The sequence below is a fragment of the Podarcis tiliguerta genome (assembly GCF_965153285.1).
Source record: "Podarcis tiliguerta genome assembly, chromosome: 14".
Taxonomy (NCBI): Eukaryota; Metazoa; Chordata; class Lepidosauria; order Squamata; family Lacertidae; genus Podarcis; species Podarcis tiliguerta.
In genome coordinates, this window is record NC_139547.1 from 38698078 (window position 1) to 38715069 (window position 16992).

Below are 16992 nucleotides of genomic sequence, written 5' to 3' on the forward strand. Positions count from 1 at the left end.
CTATTAAACATTAAAAGCTTCCCTAAACTTTCAGATGTCTTCTAAAAGTCTGGTAGTTGTTTTTCTCTTTGACATCTGGTGGGAGGGCATTCCACAGGGCGGGTGCCACTACTGAGAAGGCCCTCTGCCTGGTTCCCTGTAACTTGGCTTCTTGCAGTGAGGGAACCGCCAGAAGGCTGTCGGAACTAGACCTCAATGTCCGGGCAGAACGATGGGGGTGGAGACGCTCCTTCAGCTATACTGGACCGAGGCTGTTTAGGGCTTTAAAGATCCTTTCTGTTTACCAAGGCCTTCTAAGCTATTTACGTCTACTGGGCACCTCCATTTTAAAATCTATGCTTTTAATCTTGATGATGTTGTGCTCTCATTTTTTCAGCTGTATCGATTGTATGCTGGGTACTTTTAGTACAGGGGTCAGCAAACTTTTGCAGCAGGGGGCCGGTCCACTGTCCCTCAGACTTTGTGGGGGGCCAGAGTATACTTTGAAAAGAAAAAAAATGAACGAATTCCTATGCCCCACAAATAACCCAGAGATGCATTTAAAATAAAAAGACACATTCTACTCATGTAAAAACACGCTGATTCCTGGACTGCCCATGGGCCAGATTTTGAAAGCGATTGGGCTGGATCCGGCCCCCCAGGCCTTAGTTTGTCTACCAATGTTTTAGTAGAACGGCAGATAACAGCAGCAACAATTTTATCACTACTAATACTTCTGCTACTGTTAATGTTGGCATAAGCGTGCAGTCATGCCGGGATTATCATCCACCCAGTGTTGCATAATGGTTACTCTTGGACCATGACCTGGGAGACCAGAATTCGAATCCCCACTCAGCCATGAAGCTCACTGGGTGACATTGGGCCAGTCACCATCTCTTGGCCTGTTTCATTTATCATTTCATTATTTCATGATGGGTGGTAGAGCTGAAACGGGACATCTGCATCCCAGTGGTGCGCTGGGAAATGTCGAAGTCCAGGAACTTGTTGTGGCTGCCCCCCAAAACAACCCCCCCCCCCAGGAAAGCCCAATATATGAGTATTTTCTCAGTTACAGAATACTGAGCCGAAAAAAGGGTGGTGTAGCAGCTGGAAGTTTGGTTCCATCCATACCAAATGTTTAAAGCACAAGCCTTCTTCCAAATGGTCCTGGAGACTGAAGTTTGCCCTTCTCAGAGCTACAATTCCCAGCTTCTTACGGTTCCCAGGATGCTTTCAATGCATGGTGTAGATGTGACTTCTGACTGGGGGGTGGGGAGACCTGAGTTTACATCCATGATCAGCAATGAAGTTCACAAAATCACCTTGGACCCAGCTTACCTAACAACGGGGTCATGTGCCAGGTCTCTCCTCCAACCCCCCCCCCCCCAGTCTTGCAGCACTGGCAAAACTGCTCCTGCAGTAAATAAAGAACCAGACCTGTTCTCTCCTATGTCCCTGCTCCACTCCACCAACGTTTATGCCACCATGTTATGGAACGGCAGTAACCACCCGCCATCATCCAATAAATGGACAGCCAACTGCATTTTTCTCCCTCTTTCATTTCGATCTATGAACGGCCACAAAGTTGTCCATTTTCAATTTTTAAAAGAGTGATTTCACGATTCAGTTTTCTAAAAATAAATAAAAATCAACCAAGCCTTTTGAATTTAATGGGCAATTCTTACTAACACACACACACAGTTATTGCAAAAATTTCAAGACAGCCGCTGTTAATATTTTTCAAGTTACAGGAGAAAGAAAATACAGTATATTTATTTAATAACATACTGAGGCGTATCTATCCATTTGAAAGCTACTTACATAAAAAAGGGCATCAGTTGGATAAGAGTCTCTTTTTTAGGGTTGGAAGCGAATTCTGGCAGAGTCTGGATTACTTTGTTCATAACATTCCTTAAGTAATTCTGCAACTGTTTCCGCCTTTCTTCTACAAACTTTGCATCCTAAGGGGAGTGGGAGGGAGGAGAAAATGGAATTAGGCCACAGACTTCAATTTTTGTGCCAAGCAAAAATATAAAATGTAATTATCGAGTTCCCATCCTAAAAAAATAAAAATAAAAATCAAGCTGTACTGCAGATGGACAGCATAACCCAAAGTATGGAAACGTCACCAAAAGGTCCATAATCCAACCACCAACAAACCTCAAAGCTGAACCATTGATGTGAAGATGGAAATTGGTCCCTAAAGTTAATTTCTGTTTGAAGAGTAGACTGGAGGACATTCAGGATGTCATAGACTAGCTGATCTTATATCTAGTATCAGTTTAAATGTATTTGCAAATAAAATATATTTTGCCTCGAAACAACGTTTTGGTACAAATAATGCAGTGGAATTCAGAAGCTGCCTTCAGGATTACTAGCAAACATCCTATTGATTGGTTATTAAAACCACGACCTTTCCTTAAAAAATAAGGATGTTCAAGGAAGCTTAAAACATTCTAAATACAAGAACACGCACATTGCAGGGGAAAATATTAGAAGAGATTTCAGAGACATATGACAGCACATCAAATGAAAATGAAATCCGAGGAATCGATACAAAAAACATTCCTTCGATACAAAGGTCATTTTTTTCAGCTCATCAAAATGAAGATCTGCCTAAGAAACATCTCAATGAAGCGGCAAGAGACCAAAGGGAGGCAGCGGGATGAGCTTCCTCAGGTAGGGAGCGTCACAGCCTAGGTGCAGACTCAGGGAAGGCTATCTCAGACATTCCTGCAAGCCACACCTCAGTGACTGAAGGGCTGGGGGAAAAGGGGAGGGGAGAACGAGAGAGCTTTTCCACTGGATCTCACAGCTGGGTAGGTTCATACAGGAGGAGTTGGCCCTTTAGATATCCTGAACCTGAAGCCATTCAGAGCCCTGTAAAGCTAACAGACAGCACTCTGAATTGCTCCCAGTGGAAGCCAGTGGAAGTGTTCTATTAATGGCATCATTTGGTTCCAAGAGTCAGATTCTGCCATTATCTTAGATGTCCCATTCTGGACCAGTGGAAGATTCTGGATACTTTTCAAAGGAAGCTCCACATAAAGCACATTGCAATACATCCAGACACAATGTAAACTAAAGCAGGGGTAGCTAAACTTTTCTGGGGCAAGGGCCTTATTGACACATGCCCCCCGCCCTGTGTGTGTGTGAGAGAGAGAGAGAGAGAGAGAGAGAGACAGACAGACAGACAGGCAAACAGACCAACAGACAGCATGGCCAAACCTTTACTTTTAAAACAATTATGGGGTGTCTTGGGGTCCACAAAAAAACCTTTTCACAGTATCATGCTGGGAGACCTATGTGAGCAGCAGATCTTTTTTTTTTTAAGGAGGGCACAAAAAACCTATTGGGATGCTGGATAATGTGGTCCACAGCTTAGCCACACCTAAAGAAAGACATGTGCAACTATGACTAGGGTGCAGTTGGGATGGTTGCCACTTGATCCTGTATTAAGGCCACAATAGACTCCTCTGCCGACAACAGTCAGGGAAGGAGAAGAAGAGGGAGCAGACTTCATTGCATTTCTGGTTAGGTGCGGGGAGACCCAGAACCTGTGATTCTGGATTTAGAGGGGGAAAGCACAATCAAGAAACATTGAACAAGACCCTTCAGACAACCCTTCTCCCCCCCCCCCCCCCCGCTTTCTCTCTTGAAAATCAGTTTTCACCATTATTATTTTTGTAAGAACCAAGAGAACCAGCCAAGGATTATATTTACATCTGCACAAACAGCAGCAGTAGCAGCATAGCTCATTTGGGTCTCTTCCAATTCAGCACCTAGGGTCTCCCAGTCAACAACACATTAGAAACAAACAAATCTGGATGGAAGCCCGGAATGGAAAACGCCAAAGAGATTTGGTAGTCACTTAATGGAGTTTAGCAGTTCATAATCTGACTCTCCACCTGCTACTGCGCATATATATATATATATATATATATGAATGAGAGACTTGCCAATTATATAGTCACCTACTCCAGAGGAAGGTGGGTGGACAGGAAACATTCAATGGGCATTGACCAGCACTCCCCGCCAGTAGAAGTAAATGAAAGGATTAAAACATTAAATGCTCATTTCAACCTAACAGTATGCTTTTTTCCACAGCCTATTCAGAACCCTATTCAGTTCCACGGAAGTACTACTGGGATGTCCAAGTATGAGAATGGGCAACTCATTTTGGAAGAGATTGCCCTTCCTTAGAACTACATTACATTCATCTGCCTGATGCTTAGTCAGAATCTCCTTTCTTGTAACTTGGAGCCATTGGTTGGAGTTCTATCCTGTGGAGCAGGAGAAATCACATCTTCCATGTGACATCCCTTTAGATATTTGAAGATGCCTATCATATCTCCATGCACTCTTCTTTGTGATAAACATCCTCAGCTCCCTCAAGCATTCCTCATAAGTCTCAGTATTCAAGACCTCACTTTTTGTGATATTATTTTCCACATAGAAAGTTACATTTTCCATATAGAAAGTTACATTTGTTAATCAACAATTATATTCCAATTCAATAAAACTAGTAGCTTTCCGCTTTAAAAAAAAAAAAAAGTAGACTCACTGCCTCATTCAAAATACGGCACTTCAACGAATGCTGTGCATTTGCATTAGACCCACAGAGTCCTTACCAGAGTTTAAATCTCACAAGACTACATATTTATCCCACTAAAGAGATGTCTATGCGTGCTCTCAGAAATCCTTACAGCAACCTTGTCAGGCTGATGAGTATTATTAGGGCAGCGTGGCCCCGGGATCCACCACTGCTCCAACTTTTCTTCCCCCAGCAATGGCCATTAAGAGTCCTGACACTATTGTTTATTATTATGTTATTTGTATTAGTCAGTATTTATTTTTTGGTTCACAGCAAAAGCAATATTTGAACCAGAGACTCCTTTGCCACCACATCTCTGAACAAACAAAAAGATCGGCATCTTATGACTGGAGACAAAGCAGGATTTGCAGTATCCACGTGAAATAGGCGAGGTTCTAGAAAATGGCTCAACATCCCATCCCGTGCTCTTCACTCAGCCATCACAGGTAAATACAGACCTGGTTAATTCAAGCAGTCTTGTAATTTGGGTAGCAGAAATACAGATAATGGTAGCGCTACCCAAATATTTACACTACGGGTATTTTTTATGGCTGCCGTTTTGAAGCAAAATTTGATTGTCTGAACACAGACAATGCCAGAAAGTCATTAGGACTGTGTGCAAGACATCCTGGTGTGGAGAAAAAGGATAGAAGCAAATATTTCTCCCTCACCTCAGAACACTAGAACTTAGGAGGTTCAGTGAAAAGTGAATGATGGAAAATTCAGGACAGGTACAAGAAAAGACTTATTCATGCAGTGCATAACTGAACTATGGAATTTGCTCCCCAAAGAGTGCTTGCTTGTTTTCCAGAGATATCTGGTTGGCCACTCTGAGAGCAGAATGATGGACTAGATGGGCCTGATCCATCAAGACTCCTTTTATGTTCTTAATCATGACCCATCACATTCCCTTTTTCACCCAGGTATCCAATTCCCTTTGCTTGTGTTTGCTGATGAGGTCAGGGTTTTTAATGTGACCCTAACACACAACACTATGCATTTATTAGTGCAAGAGCTCGCAGCAGAAATTGGCCCAAAGAAAGTTCCATTTAATCCAAAGCAACTCAGTCAGACATTGGTTCACGACACAAATCTCTGGAGCTTAGTGCTGCTTAACTGATCTCTTCTTTCATTGCAACACTTAAGAGTGCAAAAAATAAAAATAGGCAAGTCAGAAAATACTGTATAGCCAAGTAGGTTTGCATCTATGCTTGTATTTTGGAAAAAACATCCATGTCTCAAATTTGAAGAATCAAACTGGTAATTGTTCTAAAGAGACCAATAAGTACTGACTAATTGGTAAAATACATTACAAACTCTTGTTTTTGTCGGCTTAAAAACTCTCACAGGAGATATGGATGCTCAATGAAGAGGAAACCTTTATGGACCTACTTAATGATCTTGCAAAAATCACTATTTGGGGATTCTTATGCAAATTCATCAGAAAGTTAACAGGAACCATGACTTGAAAAGATCTCCACCTGGGAAATTATTTTTAAAATTCATTATTTGCAGCGTAATCCGAGAACAAATTATCTGAAACACCTTTGTTTAGCTACAGTTTCTAAACTTGTATTGATGGCAAATGGGCAAAGGTCCTTAGGGAGTGTGCTCCACAGGCAGAATGGCACCATCATGAAGACACTTCCGTCTGCAGCTTCTCTTTAATGGAGTCCAGGGCGGAAAGCTGCAGCTCCATCCAAGAAGATTACTCCATCTATAGCAGGGGTCAGCAAACTTTTTCAGCAGGGGGCCAGTCCACTGTCCCTCAGACCTTGTGGTGGGCTGGACTACATTTTGGGGGGAAATATGAACGAATTCCTATGCCCTACAAATAACCCAGAGATGCATTTTAAATAAAAGGACACATTCTACTCATGTAAAAACACACTGATTCCCGGACCGTCCACGGGCTGGATTGAAGAAGAAGAAGAGAAGAAGAGTTTGGATTTGATATCCCGCCATTCACTCCCTTTAAGGAGTCTCAAAGCGGCTAACATTCTCCTTTCCCTTCCTCCCCCACAACAAACACTCTGTGAGGTGAGTGAGGCTGAGAGACTTCAGAGAAGTGTGACTAGCCCAAGGTCACCCAGCAGCTGCATGTGGAGGAGCGGGGAAGCGAACCCGGTTCACCAGATTACGAGACTACCGCTCTTAACCACTACACCAAGCTGGCTCTCATTGAGAAGGCGATTGGGCCGGATCTGGCCCCCGGGCCTTAGTTTGCCACTTCTGAACACTACAACATCATTCAGCTACAAGAGCACACTAAACCTTTATCTGTGGATACAGATATTTTCTTTGTGGCACATTTTTCTTTTTTTGCAACTTGCGGGAAAGGAAGCCCAGTAGCAAATTCTGATTGAGAAACTCAAAACCAAAACAGGAGAGCAAAGTTCCATCAGGAATTTGAGGTTTTGCGAATCACAGCTGGTCTTAAACCAACATTATTGCCTGACAGATGGTTAACATGGGCTGAGGTGTTTCATCGAAGATGTTCCGAATACTGTCCCTTCCACAGGATACTATAAGCAGCATGATTCTCTGTGTTATCCAGCCAGCTAAATAGATCATTAAAAAGACATTTTTTATTTTATTTTGCAACATGGACACCCTGATTACTGCATGCCGCTGAGGACCAAAAGCTACACTCTGCTCTAATGCAATCATTTGCTGTTCAGCCTGGCAAAACAAGCTGCTAAGGAGGGCAGTCTTAGGGAAGAAGAGCTAAGGGAGCACTTTCATTTTTTTATACCAGAAGATGGATTAGGACTCAAACTCAGTGAAGTCAGAGCATACTGTGGAAACATGTCTAGTCCATTCTTTTTTTCTTTTTTAAAAAAATACAACCGAAGAGGGCTGCTCTGACTTTAAACTTATCAAGTTAGCTCTATGAGCATAATTTAACACATCTCCACCTTGCATTCAGCTCTCAACGGTGGCTCCTAGAAACTGTCAGAATGTGACAGCAGCCACACCCTGGAACGGCTTCCACTAGCCAGCTAAACCAGGTGAGGGTAGCCAATGGGTCTCAAACTATCAGTGAGTTAGGGACACACTTTGCATGTGAAGACAGGCTCCGATGGATTGAGCAGACAAGACCAATACTGAGTTCAGTGTTCAAGAAGGCAGTTTCTGCACATGCTATAGAGCAGGCATAGGCAAACTTGGTCCTCCAGATGTTTTGGGACTACAACTCCCATCATCCCTAGCTAACAGGACCAGTGGTCAGGGATGATGGGAGTTGTAGTCCCAAAACATCTGGATGGCTGAGTTTGCCTATGCCTGCTGTAGAGGGAAGTGAGAGGCAGGTGGGGCTCGTCAACCTGGGAAGGTGGCCCATCTAGGAGAAGGAAAGCACTGTGTTGTGAAATGATGCATGACTAAAAAGTGTTGTCACCAACATGAAAAGTTTGGAAAGCTCAGGAGCAAACTCTGCACAAATCTGGAGTGGAGTCCCTAAGACGGTTGGATGGTGCCATGGACGCCATCCGCTTCCAGCAACTCCTGAAGCCAAGCAGGTGCCGAATGTATTGTTCTGCTTTTCCTTTGAATCAGCGTGTCGTGGGCTTCGCCTGCTCAACAGCAGCCTGAAGGCAGAGTGACTCCACCTGCAGCTGATCAGCCTTCAAGGACACAGAGGAGGAGGCACTGATGAGAACCACCTGGCTTCAGCCTTCTCCACCTTCAGGCTGCTGTTCAGCAGGTGCAGCTCATTCCTGGTCCATGACACACATCAGTGAGGTCAAGATTTGCAGTCTTTTCGTCTGGGCAGCCCAGAACAACCATACACACTGCCCAGACTTGCGCCTTGGGGAGGTCACTTTGGTGCTAATAATAATAATAATAACTTACTATTTATACCCCGCCCATCTGGCTGAGTTTCCCCAGCCACTCTGGGCGGCTCCCAATTGAGTGTTAAAAACAATACAGCATTAAATATTAAAACCTTCCCTAAACAGGGCTGCCTTCAGATGTCTTTTAAAGATAAGATAGCTGCTTATTTCCTTCACATCTGATGGGAGGGCATTCCACAGGGCGGGCACCACTACCAAGAAAGCCCTCTGTCTGGTTCCCTGTAACCTCACTTCTCGTAATGAGGGAACTGCCAGAAGGCCCTCAGCGGTGGACCTCAGTGTCCGGGCTGAACAATGGGGGTGGAGACGCTCCTTCAGGTATACAGGACCGAGGCTGTTTAGGGCTTTAAAGGTCAGCACCAATGTCGTGGTTTGCCTTCACCCCCTTGAGACGCACTCCATTGTTTCTCGAAACAGATGCATGCCAACAACAAGCAACTTTACTTACCTACCACAACGGGACAGCTATTTGCTGTCATTTCCTATCCAAGCAAGTGAACAATGACAAGAGTTGGGAGATGGGAGCGTCACCATTTGCTTGCCTTTCACTCTCCCTTTGGGTGGCTGCATAGACTGGACCCAGAAGAAGAGGGCAAGCAAATAAGTATTCACAGGAATGGGGAAGCCTCTGAGGGTCAGTGATGAATGGGAGTCCTACAGGAGCAGCTCTTTCTGCCCCTTCCTAGGAACTAGGGATATAGGAACCTATGAAAATGCCTTATACCACATCAAACCTTTGGTCTGTCTAGCTAAGTACACTGACTGGTAGTTCCTCTTCAGGTTTTCAGATACAGGATTTTCCCAGCCATACCTGGAAATGCTGGGAACTGAACCTGGGACATCCAGCATCCAAGATGGATGATCTACTACGGAGCTAAGAAGACCCATGTGCTCAGGCAGACAGACACTTAATTACAGTGCGTGTGTGTGTCCTTTTAAAGTGAAGAGTACCTTAAGTGCCTTTGCAGAAAGGCTGCATATAAAAAGGCCGTGAATCTTAATTTGTAATTTTCAGAAAATTGCAGAAACATACAGGAATTCCCCGCCCCTCCATGCTTCAAAAGCTCAAGGTGATTTCAGCTGCCCTTTGAAAACATCTCACTCATTTTCTTGTTCTCAAGTGACTGCTACAACAGCAACAGAGAGCATACTATCCCACCTCGAATTTCTTTTATCAATGCTATAAATACTTCACACAATGTACTTCAACTTGCCTCCCTTGCTTAAGCTTTGACCTGAAATCATAACCTTCCTCTCTCCAGGCCCCGTGCCCCAGTGATTTCACATGTCCTTAAAAATACCCATGGCAATCCCAAATCCCGCTAACCCAAGTTGTGGTCTGACACAGCAGAGACAGAGAGGGAAGCACTGTTAACCATAGTACAGTGGTACCTCTGGTTAAGAACTTAATTTGTTATGGAGGTCCGTTCTTAACCTGAAACTGTTCTTAACCTGAGGTACCACTTTAGCTAATGGGGCCTCCCACTGCCACCGCGTGATTTCTGTTCTCATCCTGAAGCAAAGTTCTTAACCTGAGGTACTATTTCTGGGTTAGCGGAGTCTGTAACCTGAAGCGTCTGTAACCTGAAGCATCTGTAACCCGAGGTACCACTGTATTACACTTTTGCACCAGCCTGGTGGGGTGCTACTGCCCTGTAGTTTGAGGTCAATAAATAAACACACACACACACACACCAGCTTGAAGCCTGCCATGTCCCTCTGACACAAGAACATGAGAAGAGCCTGTTGCATCAGGCCAGTGACTCATCTAGTCCAGCGTCCTGTTCTCACAGTGGCCAACCAGATGCCTGTGGGAAATCTGCAGGCAGGACCCAAACCTAACACCACTCTCTCCTCCTATGGTTTCCAGCAACTGGTATTCGGAAGCATTGCTGACTCTGACTATGGGGGGAAAGCATAGTCATTGTGGCTGGTAACCACTGACAGCCTTATCCTCCATGAATTTGTTTAATCCTCTTTTAAAGGCATCTAAGCTGACATAAAGCTCGAAGTGTGTGTTTCAAAGTAAGCCCAAAGTTTGCTTTCGGCTAAAGCTATTTTACCTGGTGTCACGTTCAAATAAACAACTGGAAGGTGGGCACAAAAACAGAGGTTCCAGATTTGAAAAATTATCATTATTGTTAAATTTATTACCTTTCACTAGCAGGTCCCAGGACAGGTTACAACCATTTTAAAAATTAAGAACAGTTAAGTGGAGAAATTAACGGATTTAACTTAGTCTTGTTCATTTTCTTGTGAGGGAAAAAGGCAAGGTATAAATAAATATATTGTTATTATTCAGTGGGTTTACACTGAGTAAGAATTAAATATCATCCTTAGTGGTTTATTTGCGCAGCTTAAAATCTTCCAACCATGATTTTAGGACAGATCAAAAAAATATTCTTAAAATTCTTTCACAACTTGTGTTTCATTTGATCTCTGACAATTACAGAAGTTATTTTTCACAAGGTAACAGAGCTATGAACTACATGAAGACCACTGGATTATGACACGCCAGTGTCTAATGCCGAAACCCTTCCCAACAGAAGGAGTGTCTTCCCAAAGCAGGTGAGAAGGAATGAACACTCCATTTAGCTTTCTATCTTAATGTCCAACCAGTGACCTATGTACTCAGTCGTTAGACTGTGTTTTTTATTTGAATGATATGCTCTCAGTGACTGTAGTTAATGTTTAACGTATCATAGTTAATTACACCACCAGACCCTCCAAGGGTCCCTATTTTCTAGGGATGTCCCTTATTTAGAGAAGCCGTCCCGATTTCTAATTTGATCGTGGAATGTCCCCCTTTTCCTTAGACTGTCTCTATTTTCATTGGAGAAATGTTGGAGAGTATGCAGTTATCCAAGCTGTCTGAAGGCAATCCTGTATAGGGAAGGTTTTTTAAATGTTTTATTATGTTTCTATATATGTTGGAAGCTGCCCCGAGTAGCTGGGACAACCCAGAAAGATGTGTAGGGTATAAATAGTAAAATTATCATTATGGAATGGAACGTCCCTGTTTTCATCAGAGAAATGTTGGAGGGTATGCACCACTGTGGGCCATTTCTATGTCTCAGGTTTCGGTCCTGAAATCCCAAAAGTCTGGGATGCTCCTGACCTGGAAAACCTCTCCACCACTGACACCTGCCCTGGCTGGGTATGGTGGAGCCGCCATTTTTATTTCCCACAATGCACTGTTAATGACAAGACAATCTTGTAGCACTTCACAAACTTGTGTATTTTAGCAAACATTTTATTTCCAAACAGAATATCCAGACAACCACATCAGCAACAAACTTCACTTGAAAGAGTTATGAAGTGTCTCGAAGCAGGCTTAACATTTATTTATTTTATTCTCCTTGCCTTGTGAGCACAAGAAGATTCTAGGAGAAAGTAACTAAGTCAATAAATGTGACAAGATTTTCAAGTACTTTGCTGCTCTTATTTAAACAGGTATGCAAGCCAAAGCTAAATTGCATTCAGAATGACATGTTTAAAAAATATCGCTGCACGTTATTTGGAATGCACTTTTGGGAAATCGTCTCCAAGCTATATATTTAAAAATTTATTAGAATCATTTTGCTCCCATTAGTTTCAGAGATTTAAGTCACTGATGCATTTTCCTAACAAAAGAAGGCTTAAGCATTAAGGCTGAGAGATAACCAGCACTGTGTAACTGGAGTCAATTTGTTTTTTGAGTTTGCAAATTGCTATGTAATCTACAAAAACATGCATCACATTACAACTCAAATCAGTTTATCATATTAGCCCTATCTAGACAGAAGTGGGGGGTGGAGTTCTTGTGTGTGTCACTGCACTAAGAATTAGGTCCAATCTGCATTTAAAGCACTTTATTACCACTTAAAATGGTCACTTGCTTTGCCCAAAGAATCCTGGGGTCTATAGTTTGTTAAGGGTGTTGAGAGTTGTTAAGAGACCCCTATTCCTCTCACGCGGGACGCGGGTGGCGCTGTGGGTAAAAGCCTCAGCGCCTAGGGCTTGCCGATCGAAAGGTCGGCGGTTCGAATCCCCGCGGCGGGGTGCGCTCCCGTTGTTCGGTCCCAGCGCCTGCCAACCTAGCAGTTCGAAAGCACCCCCGGGTGCAAGTAGATAAATAGGGACCGCTTACTAGCGGGAAGGTAAACGGCGTTTCCGTGTGCGGCTCTGGCTCGCCAGAGCAGCGATGTCATGCTGGCCACGTGACCCGGAAGTGTCTCCGGACAGCGCTGGCCTAGAGTGAGATGGGCGCACAACCCTAGAGTCTGTCAAGACTGGCCCGTACGGGCAGGGGTACCTTTACCTTTATTCCTCTCACAGAGCTACAAATCCCAGAGTTTCTTCAAAAGATGGGTTTATTATTAAGCCCCGCTGGGAATTTCTTCAATTTATAAAATTTTATTTATTGCATTTATATCCCATCTCTTCCCCCCCCCTCCAACTGAGGTGATATACATGATTCTCCCCCTCTTCATTTAATCCCCACAACAATGCTGTGAGGTTGGTTAGGCTGAAAGGCAGTTACGCTAACCCACCAAGTTTCTTGGCTGAGTGGGGATTCGAACCCTGGTCTGCCAGGTTCTCGCCTAACACTAAGCATTAAGCACTACACCACCCTGTCTCTGTGAGAATAGGGTTCTCCTAACAACTCTTGGCTACTACAGTCCCCAGAATTCTTTGGGGGCAGCCATGAATATTTAAAGTGATATGATACTGCTTTAAACATATAGTGCAGATGGGGCCTAAAATGGAACAGAATCATCCAAGAAATAGATCATATACCCTTAGTCTATCCCCCCCGAAGGAGTATCTAGCAACCCAATCTTAATAAGAGTCAAGGAAGATTATCACATTCACAGTTTCTGCAGTCATCATTGATGACACCCAAGCCTGCTGTTCTACATCTTTCAATCCAATTCCAGAAGTCTTGTCTTGCTGACAAGATGTCTGTCTCCAATGAGATATGCTAGACGGAGCTGTTAATCTTGCCAGCAAATTCTCTCTCACTTCCGAAACTATCTGTTGCTGGCGGGGGAAATGCTTTTGTCATTTCTCCACACAACCTTGGAGTCACCTTTGACTACACCCTCCCTTCCATCTTCCATTACACCTCCGTCCATGCTCTCTCTTCTGTACACAATGATCCGATTACCTGCTCCTTTTTCAATGTACTCACTGAGCTGCTTCACTCCTCCTCAACCATGTCAAGGTCCTCTTCATGGACTGCTTGCCCAGAAGTCTCCTTCCATTCCTGCCTTGCAAGTTGCATCTCTCAGGCCTGATTCACACATGCCAACAGCAGGAGACTGTTTCAAATGCTACCTAGGGAAGTGACTCTGCAGCACACGAAGTCTGGTGATTTTTCAGTACACAACTGCATGCTTCCCTCCCCCCTTTGTTTATTTTTTAAAGGCAATAATTGAAGTGATGAGAACTACATGGAGCATCAAAACAGCGTTAGAGCACATGCATTATATCAGGGCATAGGCAAACTTGGCCCTCCAGATGTTTTGGGACTACAATTTCCATCTTCCCTGACCACTGGTCCTATTAGCTAGGGACATAGCTGTCAACGTTTCCCTTTTTTAAAGGGAAATTCCCTTATTCCGAATAGGATTCCTTGCAAGAAAAGGGGAAAGTTGACAGCTATGGCTAGGGATGATGGGAGTTGTAGTCCCAAAACATCTGGAGGACCAAGTTTGCCTATGCCTGCTTTATATGCAGAAGGCCCCACGTTTGATCGCCAGCATCTCCAGATAGATGAATCTGAGAAGGTGCTGCCAGTCAGAGATGGCATAGGAACACAAGAAGCTGCCGTATACTGAGTCAGTCCACTGGTCTATCTTGCTCACTATTTATAGTGGCTGGCAGAGACTCTCTGGGGTTTCAGACGGGGGTCTCTCCCTGGAAACGTTGGGGGCTGAACCTGGGATGTCCAAGTTGCTCTGCCACAGAGCTACAGTGGTACCTCTGGTTACATACACTTCAGCTTACATATGCTTCTGGTTACAGACTTCGTTAACCCATAAATTCTGCTTCAGGTTAAGAACTTTGCTTCAGGATGAGAACATAAATTGTGCAGCAGTGGCGCGGCAGCAGCAGGAGGCCCCATTAGCTAAAGTTGTGCTTCAGGTTAAGAACAGTTCCAAGTTAAGAATGGACCTCTGGAATGAATTAAGTACTTAACCAGAGGTACTACTGTACTGCTTTTCCCTGTAGCAACAATACTAGGCTAGGTGGACCAATGGTCAGACGCACTATAAGCCAACATCGAAGAATTCATTGAAGGGTGGGTGGCAGGAGGCAGAGTCAGGAGTAGGTCAGCAATTATTCTGAGAAACCAAAACAGAACAGGCCTAGCGATCCCAACAACACTTCTCCGTAGGGCTTGCCCCAATGAGTCTGAAGCTCCCAGCCTTCTCTAAGGCTCCTCCCACAGTTCCTTCCCCAGCAACCTGAGGCTCCTTTGGCTTGCCTCTCATTGTTCTGCCATCTTCACTTCTTTGTGTGTTCTGGGAGGTAGGGGAGCTGGTCGAAACAGGAGGGTGAGACTCATCTCTGTCTCTTGGCCCCACTCCCCTCCAGCCTCCAAATCTGCACTGCTCTCTGCCCCAGCCCCTTCCTGCTCACTAAACCCTGTTGCCTCTTCAGCTTCCAACACTTCCTCCTCCTCCCAGTCTGCTCTCTCTTCTTCCCCTGACCACTTATCGTCGTCCCCCCACCAGTCCCCTGGCTCTGAGCTTTCTTCCCCTGGGGGTCCCCTTGGGGGTTGCCCAGCTGGTGCCTCCCCACCACTCCCTCTGCATCCAGCTAGTCCATGGCATGGAATATAAATTCTGCAAAAACAGTTTGCCCCAGTTGCATTTAATACCTTTGGTTACTACAGTGGACCCTCCAGATATGAACTTAATTCATTCCGGGGGTCCGGACGTACCCCGAAAAGTCTGCAACATGAGGCGCCACTTCTGCACATGCGCACGGCGTAATAGAGCGCTTCTGCACATGCTTTTGTTTGCAACCCGAAAGTTACTTTAACCGGGGGCCTTTGATAACAGACTTCATAGGCAGCTCCTATAAAAATAACCTCTTCCTGGTGCCCATATCCTTTTCTCTTACTTTTAAATACAAATAAATAAATAGGCACATACTCAATAAGTGAAAATGTCCTCTCCAATGTAGAATTGCCTCCTTAAAATATCAGATCATTCTTAAGCCTAAATTGCTTCCATTAATACTCGTTAACTGTGACTTGATAGGACATGAAACATAATGGCTATTTTATGTCTTTCTTAAAGAGTCCGCAACTAATCGATTCATGTCTTCGGCGCTGATGGGCCAGACATGACACCTGCGGAAATGTGAATGGGGCTATTTGCGCAGTTATGTGGCAGAACTGGCCGCATAAATTTTGATACCGTTGTCTACAAATGGCAGACATTTGGCAAACGATCAAATGCATTAATTTGAAAATATGTTAACGAGATTTAGATGAGGCATGAATTTTAGAGGGATGCAATAATAAAGACTATTTCGCCCGCATGAAAAACAGTTACATAGATGCACTCTGAGGGCCAACTGAAGTTGTGCATCTTGCTTGGCTGTCCTTCAAGTTACATCTCTGTTTTTCGAATCAATTCAGAATGCCTCTGCTAAAACAGCCTCTCTTCCCTGTCTCTACAGCAATGCCTTTCCCAGATCTCCATATTTATGTTGTGAACTGCCATGTGATGAAGGGTGGTCTACAAATTTAATGAATAGTAATTAGATAGATAGATAGATAGATAGATGATAGATAGATAGATATAGATATAGATATAGATATAAAGAACCTCTAATCCTTGAAAGCTTTCCCTTCTACATACCTAGGTTGTTTCACTCATCCCCCTCCCCTGTATTTATTTAAAGGTTTTCTACCCCACAATCATGCAAAACTAGGAAGGGGAAACCAAACTGAAGTATAGCATAGATAGAGAAAGCAGGCATGGCTTCAGTCATGCAGGCTAGGCTATGGCGATGCACCCTTCGCGAGACTGCCTTTGAAGTGGGTTCCAAAGCAAATGCGGAGGTGAACCAATTACACGTTTTAAGATGCTTTGACAAAATGTAAGTGAATGCTTCATATTTTAAATTTATTAAAATTGATTTGTCTCCCCCTCCAGGTTTAAGTATATAAAGTAAGATTTTTTTCTACTATTAACTGAAGAATTAAATTAATAAAATTAGGGGGGTAGGAAAGAAGAAGAGGACTTGAATAGTCCCACCTAATATTTAAAGCAATATGCCACTTTAAACATTCATGGTTTCCTCCAGAGAATCTTGGGAACTGTAGTTTGTTAAGAGTGCTAAGACTTATTAGGAGACTCTTATTATTCTCCCAGAGCTACAATTCCCAGAGTTCTGTGGGAAGATGGAGGGATTGTTAAACCACTCTGGGAACTGTAGCTCTGTGAGGGGAATAAGAGTCTCCTAAGAAATCTCAGCACCCCCAAAAAATTAGGCACACACATACGAGATTAACAAATAAAAATAAACAGAACCCCAAAACTTCAGGTAGCACAGAATGAA

At 43.8% G+C, this 16992-nt stretch overlaps 1 protein-coding gene across 4 annotated transcripts in view; it reads right to left on the minus strand.

Moving 5' to 3' along the window:
• SNX29 (sorting nexin 29) overlaps positions 1-16992 on the minus strand; it is a 222063-nt gene that overhangs the window by 58824 nt on the left and 146247 nt on the right. For all 4 annotated transcript variants that reach the window (XM_083412536.1, XM_083412539.1, XM_083412538.1 and 1 more), the window contains one exon: positions 1801-1940. In XM_083412536.1, the coding sequence (XP_083268662.1) occupies positions 1801-1940 (140 nt within the window). The remainder of the gene's footprint in view (positions 1-1800; positions 1941-16992) is intronic.